This window comes from Abramis brama (assembly GCF_963993115.1).
Source record: "Abramis brama genome assembly, chromosome: 3".
Taxonomy (NCBI): Eukaryota; Metazoa; Chordata; class Actinopteri; order Cypriniformes; family Leuciscidae; genus Abramis; species Abramis brama.
Window position 1 is genome coordinate 52,902,062 of NC_139965.1, and position 14,364 is coordinate 52,916,425.

At 35.3% G+C, this 14,364-nt stretch overlaps 1 protein-coding gene across 6 annotated transcripts in view; it reads right to left on the reverse strand.

Moving 5' to 3' along the window:
* lrp4 (low density lipoprotein receptor-related protein 4) overlaps positions 1-14,364 on the reverse strand; it is a 99,222-nt gene that overhangs the window by 33,160 nt on the left and 51,698 nt on the right. For all 6 annotated transcript variants that reach the window (XR_014605456.1, XR_014605457.1, XR_014605458.1 and 3 more), the window contains exons 4-13: positions 11,962-12,075; positions 8,652-8,768; positions 7,906-8,034; positions 6,967-7,086; positions 6,763-6,888; positions 5,481-5,606; positions 5,204-5,338; positions 2,527-2,652; positions 2,211-2,441; positions 361-517 (exon numbers count right to left, since the gene is read on the reverse strand). Coding sequence is in view for 3 of the 6 variants with exons in the window: in XM_084109406.1 (XP_083965532.1) it covers positions 361-517; positions 2,211-2,441; positions 2,527-2,652; positions 5,204-5,338; positions 5,481-5,606; positions 6,763-6,888; positions 6,967-7,086; positions 7,906-8,034; positions 8,652-8,768; positions 11,962-12,075 (1,381 nt within the window). In the remaining 3 variants the exon portion in view is untranslated. The remainder of the gene's footprint in view (positions 1-360; positions 518-2,210; positions 2,442-2,526; positions 2,653-5,203; positions 5,339-5,480; positions 5,607-6,762; positions 6,889-6,966; positions 7,087-7,905; positions 8,035-8,651; positions 8,769-11,961; positions 12,076-14,364) is intronic.

Genomic DNA, 14,364 nt, shown 5'->3' on the forward strand with positions numbered 1-14,364 from the left:
TACTGTTAAATGTACTGACAAGCGTTTATGGTAAACTAAAATACATTCAAATCAAATGTAAAATTGAATTACACACTAACCTTCAGTTCAAATTATAATCAAGTACCTCACATGTGCTTTAGTATGTTAGTCAACACATCAAAATAAGCGTATTTATTTAAAGCATGACAAAAAATGTACTTCAAAGTAAAACATTATTACAAACTGTACTTTTTAAAAAAGTACTTAAGTGTGTTAAGTGACATTTGTGTATTTATTGCGCAATGCATGTGATGAATATCGTTTTGAAGGATCCAGCATTGTTTGCAAACTGCATTCTACAGTATTTGTTTAGTAAAACACAACAGTCTGAATATTTACCCTTCAATGGGGTGCAGAGCAATTGCACGGGGTTTCTCCATTCTCTGCCATAAAAGCACTTTACGGTGTGTGCCGTCCAGATTGGACACTTCAATACGAGACGTTCCTGAGTCAGTCCAGTAGAGCTTATTTTGAATCCAGTCTATGGCCAGACCACCTAAGATATAATAATAATATAAAAATAATAAGAATAAAAAAAGAATAAAATAAAAATAATAAATTTTAAGAAAATAAAGAATAATAAGAAAAAAAGTCATCTATATGTAACTATTATTCAAATGTTATGCATTTCTTTTCCTTGGGGAAGCAGAGAATCAAACTGAGCATCACATTAGAGAATATTAGAGCATCTTATGAAAATTTAACTTCATTTTGTAAAATAGTTTTAATATCTTAGATTGAATATAATTAATAATAATATATAATAAATAATTATTTAGTAATATAATCTTTTAGACAGTGTATTAGTGCTGCATGACTATAAAAAAACGTAATTGTTGATTATTTACCTTGATGTTTTTTGTTTTTGTAATTTTGTTTAACCAAAGCTTTTATTAAAAAATGTTTTTCTTCTTCTAAGCTACAAAAGCATTCAAAATAAGCCAATAAATGTTTACTTTACTGCCGTTTTATACATGTATTAATCAACTGTCAAACTTCACATTGGTTCTCTAAACAGCATGAAACATGAAATTCAACAAATTATACACAAAGCGAGCAACATAATACTGGAATTTTTCCACTATCAATCAATGAAATTGTCACTAACTGCTTTCAAAAAAAAAAAAAATTAAGCTGTTCCAACTAATTTAGATGGATTTCTGGAACCATAGCATAGCACATGCTAAATGTAACTTATTTAAGTAAGACATTACTGTTCAATATAGCCAAATCAGTACCTTCATATCACCATAATCTATATTCTTCAACACAATGATAACCACAAAAACTTAAACATAACAGAAACACTTTTAAATTTCAAATTTTCCAATGTTGTTTCAATGAATTTCTTTCTTCTGCTGAACACATAAGAATATATTTTGAAGAATGTCCATAACCAAATGGTTTATAGGCCCCATTTACTTCCATAGTATGGAAAAAATATACTATGGAAGTCAATGGGATCCATCAACTGTCTGGTTACCGGCATTCTTCAAAAGATCTTCTTTTGTGCTCAGCAGAAGAAAGAAACTCATACAGGGTTGGAACAACTTAAGGGCGATTTATTATAACAACTTACAATGATGACATAATTTTCTTTTTGAAGTGAACTAATCCTTTAATTGCATCATTTACTCTCCTCATCCACTCCAATGTAAACATGTTGGGAACTAGAAATCCACTGCGCAATTTTCAGTTAATAAGACGATTTGAATGATTTCATACAACTTTAACATTAACTTTAAACTTTAAAACATTAAAACAGAAATTTCAGTTAAAATGACACGCAATATTAAGTTGGTATAATAACATTATTGTCAACAGGACTCATCAAAATAATGTTTGCAACTTAAAAGGTTTAATTAAAACAATAAATTTGAATTTTTAAATTACAACCATACATTTAAGTAAGTTGTGTTAATAGTTGAAAATAATTGTTTTATTAAATTCAAAAATATGATGTAATGTGGCTGAATCAACCTACAGTAAATACATTAATTTATACCACCAAAACTACATTGTATGGGTTAAATCAGGTAGAAATAGCTCTTTAAAGTAACTGCAGGTTACTACTTTTTGCATTGTGGCGTATAGTGAAATGCAAGCAAGAGTCCTAAAATGACAGCAGTGGATATGAGGAATATACTGTGAAAATGGCTTGCTGAACTGATAAAATATATACTGCTCACCTGGGCTCTCAAGACCCGTGGACACGACCTCCTCCACATTGCTCCCGTTGAGGCTGGCTCTCATGATACGGTCCAGTGTGACATCTGACCAGAATACTAGCTCTTCGTTATGATGAAAGTCCAACGCAATGGCATTTTCCAGATTATTGAGTAACAACGTGTACTCGGCACGGTGCGGTAGAACTTGTCGGATGTCAATCCGATTTGCAAACAACAAAACCGGTTCTGGACCTGGGAAGAGAGAACATGAAAGTTGGACAACTCTGTTCCAAACCACCAATGTTTTGCTGATTTTATAATAGATATTCAGCCTTACCCAAAGCCTTGCAACTGCGTTTGTCAGGTCGAAGCTCATAACCTTGAACACACCAGCAGTGGAATCCTCCTCCTATGTTGGTACAGCCTTGACTACAATAACCTTCATCCGCACATTCATCAACATCTGGGTTCAGACACAGAAGCAGGAAAGATTAGAGAGGATGAAATACAAAATATGAATAACATTTATTAGTTTATTTATTAGTTAACATTTATTAGCCAGAAACATCCCTGGATTTCTCCACTTAAAGATCCAAATGAGCTGTAATAAGAGCAAACATTGCTCAGTGATATTGTTCTAAGCTGAATTTAAAAATTTCAATAGGGAGTTGATCAGCCACGCCTGTCCTGTCTACGGAGATTGTCAAGCTTAATGTTGAAAGGTCCCTGATGACTTTGTTTTATAAATCTTATATCGAGTCTGTTTTAAAATTCCCAATGTTATGCTGGTATAGTGTGAAATAGTAACTGCTCTTTTAAAAATAGTTCATGCCAGTAGCAAGGTTTTATGTGTCCAGCAGTCACCCTACCAACCTGTATAATGGCCAGGTAGTGAGCAAAGCTTGATCTATTTTAATGGTTTGATCCCGCCCTCTTTATTACGAGTTTCAGCTTTTGCCCTCAGGATCTTGGTTCAGGTTATACTCTATAACAGGTACAGACACTCATTCATTCCCACTGCTATGTTAAATTTGGGTATGGGTGGAACAGGGTGTAGTAGGTAGAGGGGATTTTGTCTGTGGCTGTTGTTGTCGTGGATTATATGTTATTTCTTGATGGTGTTTCTAATGTATGTTATAAATTGTTTTGTTTGTATGCTGGCCTTGCTGCGATCAAAACTAAACTACCACATTTCTTACCCTCCTACGCTCAGTAATTCAGTGTTTATGCACTGTGAAGTCTTTGGCATGTTAGACTCTACTCCATAAAAGTTATTTATACCCTTGTATAAATAACCTGTTTAAATAAACTGTTTATCACTGTAAAGCTGCTTTGAAACAATCCGTACTGTATACATACAGCACTATAAAGTATTGTATAAAGCACTATATAAATAAAAGTGACTTGATTTTTTTCAGAAAGAAGTGCACTTAATTGTATTGAATGTGTACTTTAAATCTTATAATTAAATTATGAAGAGAACAAAAAGAAGAAAAAAATTGTACTTGCAGGAAATATAATATTTACGAAATAAAAGGCCACTTAAGTGTACTTAAAGAGAGCACACTTTCATGACTTTGTTTCTTAACACACTTAAGTACACTTTTAAAGTGTTATTAAAAAAAGAAAAGTAAAAGTAAATTGTACTAAATAGCAACTTCATTACAAATGTTAAATACATGAACTTTAGAGTGCTTTTTTGACCCACTTAAGTAGGCCTTAAGCACATCTTTAAATGTATTTCATAATTCTACTGTTTTTGAAATATTTCTAAAGTGTACAACATACACGTTTCAATAAAAAAGAAATGGCATTAAAGTATATTTTAGGTTACCATAAATGCTTGCCAGTCATATTTGCCAGTACACTTAAAAAAAAATTACAAAATAGAATTATGAAATTACATATAAAGATGAGCTTAAGTCCTACTTAAGTCGGTCAAAAATACTCTAAACTAATTGCATTTAATATAAATTTAAACTGCAATACATTTTCATTTAATTGCAATTAACAAATAATTGTAATTAAGTCTCCGAAAACATTACGTTCAGTTAGCACTTAAGTATATTCTTAAAGGCACACTGTGTAGAAATTGTGTTTTTGTCAAACAGCGACCCCTAGAGTCGCTGTGGAATACTTGCACTGTCGTAAATAGCGATCGGATTCAAATCCGTCTTGAATGGATTTGAATCCGAAACGGAGGGCATTTACACCTGGTCTTTTCACGATCAGATAGCTATCCGATCATCCGAAAACGCATGAAGTGGCCAGGTGTAAATAGCCCCCATGACAAAAACATGCGCACAAAAGCCGAAAACAAACGCTGGTTGGCCTCTCACGTCCAAATTTGAGGAAGTGGTGGGGGAAGTGACGTATGCCGTAAAGCAGTCGAACCCCGAAGTTACGTAGTGCCAGTAAAAGCGATCAGGCTATGGCAGACGTGTCATTCAACCTATTGTAAGTCGATGTACCATCACAAGGGTCTTGGAAATATATTATGAAGGTTGAAAAGCTACATAGTGTTCCTTTAAGTAGGGTATATTATTTCCTTAAGTACTGTTTTTAAAAGTATGCTAAACTACACTTCTATTGTGTGCCAAACATTGTTCTTTTGCCATTTATTGTAATTGCCATTCATTTTTATATGCACAAGGAGTCTGACAACAGACTGTGTGCTCCACAATGAGATCTAATCTCACTATCATCCAGTCTTTCTGGGATTAGATGAAGAAACAGAAAAATCAGAGAAACTACATCTATAAGAACTGTTGCAACATCTCCAAGACACTTGGAGAAATCCATCAAAATGAATGTATATAAACTGTACAAATATACAAGTGCATAATTCATATTATAAATCAGTTTATAAATCCTAGAGTCAAAAAATATATATTAGATATTTACCTATACCCTAAGAATAAAACACAGAGAATCCTGTTTAAAAGTTTACATCCCCTTGCTAAGAAACTTTCTTTTCTGCTGTCCTTTGTTTTTTCCCCTTGTCTATTGCTCACCTCTGCATGTCTTCCCATCCTGTGTTAATGTGTAGCCGGTGTGACAAGTGCACTGCACCTGACCTCGAGACATCTGGCATTTCTGTGAGCAACCTCCGTTGTTAACATTACAATTTTCTTCACTTGACTTGGAGCCTATAAACACACAGGCAAACATTTGAATGTTAACAAAGAGGGGGGAATGTGATGTTTTCAGCAGAACTACCACAGTTGTCTAATGTGAGATTTCTCATGCGCTTGTCTGTTTGCATGCAATAGTGGATTTTTGTAGACTCACGGCAGTCCTGGAATGGATGTTCATCAGTCCCATCTTCACAGTCTTTGATGTCATTACAAACCTTACGCTGGCCAATACAGCGGCCATTCTCACACAGGAACTGATCCGACGCGCATGGAGGAGTTTCTAAGAAACAAGGGGATTGTAAAAAAGAAACAGAATAAAGACAATAAAAAAGCAAGTAATGCAGCAAGGTGATTGAGCAGATATTAGAAAATATTAATGCTTTTTGTGCACATTGTCAAGATATATGTGTAGGCCATTTCAGAAAACAAAATTAAGTATGCACAGCGTGTGAAAGATGAAATCTTTAACTCTCTTAAAAAAAAGATTTTTTGCATTTTCAAAAGGAATAATTTAAAAAAAAAAATACTTCTTAAAGATAATATAATATTAATGAAATAAAAGGCCACTTAAATGCACAACAATTATCCAAAAACCACTAGAACAAAGTTATATATTTTGTCAGAGACAATACTATTTTGTAGGGCTGCCCCGACTAAAGATTTTTCTAGTCGACTAGTAGTAGTATATTTAAGCCATTAGTCGACTAATCGCACGTTTATATTAATTTAATTACTTAAATACATACTGGGGGTTGGGGGCAGATTATGCCTATTCCGCGCTCAAGCGCACACATAAAGCTTTCTGCAAAGCACCAGCAAAAGTAAAGATTATGAATGTGTCTGGAAAAAATTAGCAATGAGCCCTTTTATTTATTTATTAATAATGTTTAATAAAAATGTATTTATTAAAAATTAACTAGTGTTTTCTGTTTTGACCAAGTAAAACAGCACTGCGCTCCCCCACAATTTTAATTTGTCAAATAAATTCAGCACTTGCGGCTATTTCATTAGAATTAAATAAAATAATGTGAATAAGTGATCAAATGTAATTGTAACAATGCTCGAGTTCAGGGAAGGAGGCGGCAGGAACTGAAAAACGTTAAACGTAACTTTAATAAAATAAACAAAATCATACACAACACTAAAACAGCAAAGTAAAACGCCCTAGGCTCTGGGCTCCGCCCTGCTTCATAAAACTGTAATACATTCACTTGTGCAGAAATCAAATGAACATGACTCATCAGGCCTGAGTCCTGTCGGATTGCTTTACATTGGCTGTGGAGGTGAAGACAACGACTCCCATGATTCCACGCTCATTCACGGCATCATCAAGCTACGTCTTTGTTATTGTTCAGACTAAGCGATCTCTAGCAGCAAAACTTACATACTGCGCCTTAAAGAGGTAAAAAGTATGTGTTGGCTTTTATATTCCTCACCTGTCTTTTCACAGCCTTCTTCATCACTGCCATCAGAACAGTCATTTTCTCCATCACAGCGCCATGATAACCGCACACATCGACCAGACATACAGCGAAACTGATCAGCCATGCACATCGATGTGCCTGACGGTGAGAAAGAGGCATGTGACATTTGTGAAATACACTCACACACACAAATATTACACTAAAACAGTTACTCACTGCAGTTCTTTTCATCTGATTGGTCATCGCAATCGTATTCTCCGTCACACCTCCAGCCTGCATTTATACACATGCCACTGCTGCACATGAACTCTGCAGAACGGCAGGGTTGGTGGGAGGCTGCGTTCACACACACACACACACACACACACACACACACACACACACACAACAAAATCAGACATACTATTGAAACTTTTTTTTGTCATGTATTTAAATATAGGCCTATATGCAATTACACATTTGTAATGAAGTTGCAATTTAGTAATTTATTGCAATTTAAAATATATTAAAATTAAATGTAATATCAGTTAAAATGGTTTAGTAACATACTAAAAGCACATGCAAAGTACTTGATTCAAAATAAGTGTACTTCTTTAAAGCATAACAAAAGATTATTAAACCAATGATTAAAATTTACTTTGTAATAATGTCAAATTAAAAGGTTTACTTTAAAGTACGAGTACTTACACGTTAAGAAAGTACTTAAGTACACTTTAGTGACCTTTTATTTCATTAATATTATAATCACCTGCAAGTACAGTTTTTAAAAATAGAAAGATTTGAAGATTTGAAGTACACTACAAGTGCACATTCAGAAAAAAATGTGGTTTTATAATAAGGGTTGTTTCATTAAAAAATATTTTAGGTATATTTCATATTAAGTCCTACTTTAGGTGGGCCAAAAAGCAGCTAAGTGCATTTGATATAAATTTAAACTACATTTCATTTCATTTAATTGCAATTACCATGCAATTAAGTGCCTGAAAACATTACATTCAGTTTGTACTTAAATGTATTATTACCCTAATAAGTAAGCTAAAAAGTATTTCTTTTTCACAAGGGAATTATTTCTAATGATTGTGAGTAGCGAGTGAAAAGAGGCATTTCAAACAAAAGGAAGTTATAACAGAGTAAGAAAGAATGAATGATCCTCACAGCAGTCAGACTCATCAGACCAGTCACCGCAGTCGTCATCTCCATCACAGTGGTAGATGTCCAGAATGCAACGACCATAAGCACACTGAAACTCCTCAACACTGCATGTGGCTGTCATCACATCAGATGCTGGAGAGAGGAATTATGTAACACGAGTTACACACCCACACACATGCACCATGAAACAGTCCAACAAATCCCTCTGCACAGTTATTTGCAATAAATAAAAGAAAAACAAATATAACACAGAAAGAAATACTGGTCTCAAGCAGCAATAATTGGGATCCAAGCATATAAAAAAAGTACAGAAATGTACCACAATTTAGCAGTTTTTGATCAATAATGGCAAATTTCCTGTGACCAACTTCAATTATGAGAATCTTTAAACCAAAAAAAAAAAGTGTCCCCTTTCTCAGGATTCTGCAGAGTCTATGTGTACCTGGTTTTGTGAAATTTTATTAAGTTCAAGTCTGAATATTTTTTGGCTGCCATCTGCAAAATGATACTTTTGTCAAGAACTTTTCTACACTATACATGCAGAGTTTTGGATGGCCTACTACAGTGAGTAGAAAAATCTCAAATAATTAGAGAGATTTGACCTAAACATACAGTTTCTCTACAGCTCCACCAATAAGGCATGAATAGAATGGATGGCATGGCATGGGATGGATTGGATGGAATGGGATAGGATGGGATGGATGTTCATTTGACACATAAGCACATTAAGAAACTCAGAATCAACTTACGGCAGTTCTCTTCATCAGTTCCATCTTTGCAGTCGGTGTCTCCATCACAGTACCAGTGTTCTGCGATGCAACTTCCATCAGAGCAGCGAAACTCTTTATCAGAGCACTTCCTCTTATCTGGACACACATACAAGTCATGCACAAAAAGGGTTTGAGATGTGCATATGGGACTGTACTGTACTACTATGAAGATTTCTCAGAGCCGAAATAAAAGCAAATGGAAATACAGCTGCAGTGTATTGTAAGAATAAGCACTCCCGTATCATATACATTGCAAGGTTATGAAGGATTTCTGGGCGGTAGCCATGTCTCTGGCCTTTGAAACAAATTTAGATGCTACAAAATGGACCATTATTCATAGCTTTTGACAAATAGAGAGCTCATGAAATGTGTGACCCGCCAGTTTCAGGGCTGTTGTACACATAGCGAGTAGCTTGAGCGGGGAAAATGCGCATGAACAGCATATTTTTATTTTGGTGTCTATATTTAAAGTTATAGCATTCACATTGGGAGCATGAGCTATGGGATGTTGTGTCCTACACGCAGATACTTTTTTTGCCGTCTAGCTCACGCTGTACTCATGCTTTGGTGTTTCCTCCGAGCAGGCAAGGGAGGCAGTGCCTCCTCAATAAATTATGGCGTATTATTATAAGACTAATTAAGTAGTAAACAACCTAGCCACTTCAAAGCTCGTCAAAGCTTTTTGTCATGTCAGAATCAAACTTGAAAAGGCCTGAAAACATGATTGCCGTTATGGGGGATATACTTTTTTTATACCAGTAAAATGGGACAACATTAAGTGTAACTGGGAAATTAATTTACATTTGATTTATAAAAAAAACTGAGGACTTTGCCGCCTCATTTCAGAACACCACTGATGTTGTGTTTGTTTGCCATCCATATACACTACAAGCAAATGACAATGTTCTCGATTACTCCCTCCTAAAACACTCTTTATAATTTGTGCCTGGTATTAAAGACAATGATTAGCGCAGTCTCACATAAATATTTTTTTTAGCAGAGCTGCAGCTCTGACATGCATACTGTAGGACACATGACCAGTATGAGAAAACAACGTGACCATGTTCGCTTACGCCCCACTCACGGAGTGTGAAAAATCTATCATGCTATTGAATATATTGAATATGTTGGGTTGAATATTTTGGCCAACATTTTGGACAAACTTGTTAAAAATAAGTAAAAACTCATGTTGCAGACCTTGAAGAACTGATTAGACAACCTTGTGTTGTAAAGTTCATCTGAATATTTTAATAGACTCACGACAAGAAAGCACAAGGTCTGAAGAGCTGTCATTGCTGCAAGGGGAGGAATCGTTAATGAACAGCGAGTCTGACTCTGAAGAACACTGCATTTAATTAAAACGAAAAAAAGTCATTTATATATGAAACTTGTATGTTTTGTATTTAAATATATTTGTAATTACACATTTGTTATGGATTTGCAGTTTAGTACATTTAAAATATATTAGCCTTCAATGTAATATCAAATAATACTACAGTTAAACATTATAAAGTACTTCACATGTGGTTCAGTAGTATGTTAGTCAACATCAATAAGTGTGCTTCTTTAAAGCACAACAAAAATATTAAAATAATAAATTAAAATGCACTTTAAAAGTAAAACTTTTATTCAGACAGACATAGAGACCGACCGATCTATAGATAGACAGATAGAGACACTATTAAAAAGTGTTCTCTTTTCAAGTAAATTTAAGTGGTCTTTTATTTCAGAACATATCAGCAAGTATGTCTTCTTTAAATATACTTTAAAGATTTGAAGTACACTACACGTGCACATTCAATACAATTTAGTGCACTTAATTGAGATAGAAGAGCATAGTCTTCTCTTAAGGGTACGTTTACACGAGAACGATATGCTTAAAACGGAGAAGTTTTTTCTTTTGAGTTTTCCGCGTACAGACGACACCATTGTCAAAACGATGCCCATTCACACGGATCCGCGAAAACGAATAAAAACACTGTATTCTGCTGCCAGGCCATTAGATGGCAGTGAAACACTATAGATTGAACATCATCGTCTTCAGAGATTCGCGTTTTTGTTGTTTACACGGAGACCGTTTTCAAAAACTTGCACTTTGAAACCCGCTTTCAAAAGTTTGCGTTCCCAGGGACCACGTTTGTCGTGTAAATGAACGGCCCAAACGCATAAAAAGTTTTACGTTTTTAGTTGAAAATGGTGTCGTGTAAACAGCCCCTAAGTCTCAGGAAATTATTTATTGATGGTATAAACTTTGAAATGGTCTGTTCTGTTCTCTTCTGTCCCTTTTGCTCTATATTGCTCGTTCCTTAGTCCCCTGGCAGGTAAGCGATTAAGACCAGCTGGCCCCAGTTACAATCAAGGACGACCTGTCTGTTGGGTTTGGTTAATAGGAGGAATACAGGAGGAACGCATTAATGCCTGACACACACCACACAACTCTCTGGAGCATGTCTTTCTCCTACACCATATGTTAACTACCAACTTGTTGCTAAACTTATCTCTTTCCCCTCCATTGATGGAAATTTCCATCATTTATTAGACACCGCTTCCCCGCCATTGACGGAAATATCCGGCTTTCCATATTTTCACTGTTATACGCTATTACACATTTTCCTTTAAGAGTACAGAATCTCCAGATCAAAAGACATGTGAAGAAGAAGCAGAAACAAGCGATATCATATGCAAGTTCATACAACCTGAAAATTGTGTGAAAAAGATCAAAAATGCTGGTGGTGGCTGGCAACTTCTTTTAAAAACGCTGGCGGTGAAAGAGTTAATGCTGCTGTTTAAATTCTATGACTGGTTTTGTACGTTGTTTCTTCTCTTCCCCGGACCAGGGAGGGTGTAACACCTCCAAAATTCAAGACATGCTGAGACCAGAGGGTGCATCTGAAATCTGAATTATCTGAAACTGTCTTGAGTAGTACATTTGAATTTGAACTAACTTTGTGGCCGTTAAAAAAGTATATTCTATACAGTATGAATATGGGTAGTATGAATGAAAATTCAGACGTACTACATCCATGTTGTTACGGTCACCTGACCTACCAGCGTCAGTTGCGTCACTTCACTGCCATTTATAAATCCCCTCCAGTGGCCTTATGGGATAGTAAAGTGTCCATCGAATGCGCACTTTCAGAATCTCACCAAAAGTGGTAAGTCATCCAGATACTTTTCGCCTACTGTTTTTTTTTCTTTTTTTCTGCATACTATGCACTAGGGAAGTATTCAATTTAGGATGCAGCGCAAGTTTTAAAAATCATCCAGAAAGAAGTATGAAGGAACTCACCACACTGCTCGTCACTGTTGTCTCCACAGTCATTGTCTCCATCACAGTACCACAGGCTGCGGATACAGTATCCATTCTGACAATGGAACTCATCTTCCTCACATTCTCGTGGTGCTGCTCAAAAACAAAAAACATACGAGACAGATATTAAATAAATGTCAGCAATGGGTTCACATAGATCAAAAATATGAACAGTTTTCCACAAAACAAAGTCACTTCGTTCAGTTTAAGTAGGGCCCTATGATTTCCGCAAGGTGGAAAACGTGGACTGAATCGCAGAAATTCAGAATCGCAGAATTCTTTTTTTGTGAATATCACACATTTATTAAGGAGTATCACATTTCCCATGTTTTAATTTTAACAGTAAACCTCTTATGGAGCACTGTTTGACAAAAAAAAAATGTATCAATAAATAAAAGGATTAAAATGTTAAATGTTCATTTAATTGCATTTTAAAATATTTAATAAAATATTTCTTAGGGCCACATTATTGTAAATAAATGTTAATACATTATTCAATTATTTTTAATGAACTTAATTGGCTATACATGTTTTTTTAATATATTAAAATTGTATTAAATAATAAATTTCAAAAGGCCCTTAAAATCTATTTTTTGTTGAAATTTTAATAAATTATTGTTAAATTGTTTCATGACTTTAACTAGACATACTTTTGATAACTAAAATTAAATTTAACCATTAAAACCAGGCCAATCCCGAAAAATTCTAATGGGAAAAAAAGGAATATGGGAAAAAAATAAAATGATTTCATAGGGCCCTTTATTAATTATTAAACTTGTGCTCCTCAGTGCTACAGAAAAATATAGCAACACTCTGCAGCTACACAATCCAGTGCACTGGTGGCGCTCACATCACTTTATTGACACCACAGCATTAAAATGTGATGCTGCTTGTATTTACACCACCCACCGCGCCAGACAGATCGACACCAGACACAAGTGTATTTCTGCACCGCTGCACTTTTTCTCGCCATACAAAACAAAACAGAATATCAAACTGCATCAAAAAACACTGGAAAAGTGTGTGTGGGGGGGGGGGATTCTGATCGAAATACATTTCCCCCACTCCCTGTTTAAAACACGTTTCATATTACAGTATTTTACATGGTTTTACCTTTATGTAAAATTTTTCATGTTTATTACTGAACCTTTTTATTATATTGCCCTGACAGTCTGTAGCAAAACGCATATAGTTAAAAACATACAAAAGGTCTCAATTGCACAAAACTGCTTTTCTTCAACGTGAATCAAAATACACAGGATATGCAGTCTTAAAGGAGTCTTTGTTCCATTTTTATTATATGCCACTAATTCACAGAGAACGATCACATCATGCCATTTGAATGATAACATAAAACAAAAGGACAGACAGAAGCCGAGAGAGAGATACTGAATGTAAGAGATAAGGCAGACATAGAGCAGTGTGGTGGAAAAGACTCTCACTGTACAAAGCATGTCAATGAAAAATTCATGGAAAGCTTATGGCAGACAGACCCCCCATCATGAGAAGAGCCTCAAGAGTACAGCGCTGAGAAATATGGGTCACAGCAGAGGCAAAGATGCTTCTGTTTTTCTCTCTCTGCCTCACACTCACAGATCCTTTATACACACATACATACACACGCATACATACAGCTGCTGCTTGAACTGAGGTGTCAAATCTAAAGATTGTCAAAACGCCATTTATTGTTTGACTTTCGTGATAAAATGGAAATAATTTGAAAGCTGAGACTTTGTTTCTTATCAGAAGTAACAACGCTCTTATTATTGGGTGGGAGGTGCGCTACAAATAATGTGAGGTGTAGGGAAAAACAGTGGACCTGGCAACCCACATCATTTGGGCTGCATTTACACTGCAAGTCTTAATGCACGTTCGTTTTACTGTCCACATGGTACACCCTGGTTTTTAATGGCCGTGCTATTAAAATGATTTATACGGAGTGTTTAGACGGAGGTCAGATATCCAGATATCGGATATGTATCTGATTTAAAACCACATTTGGAAGTGGCTCAGATCGTATAAGAAAAAAAAAAATCGGATCTCGTGCAGATTTTTGTGTTTACACGTGTGCAACAAATTCCAATCTGTGTCAGATGTGAGTAAAAGATCAGATTTTTTGTGCCAGTGTAAACATAGCCTTATGATGTAGGGAAAAAAATAACCACACTGGTTTCCCCGCTTGCAGCAACTTTCATTTTATCACAGATATTTTGCGCCAATTTCCCAGAATGTGAAAATTTTGTTCTCTTGAACACATGGGATGGAAACGCTGCTTTAGTTGCAAATGTTGTATGCTATATTCCAATTTTGTGCACAAGTTAAATTCCCAAATTTGAATGGAAACGTAATAGTGACCATCTTTGAACTTCAAAAGGAAACAAA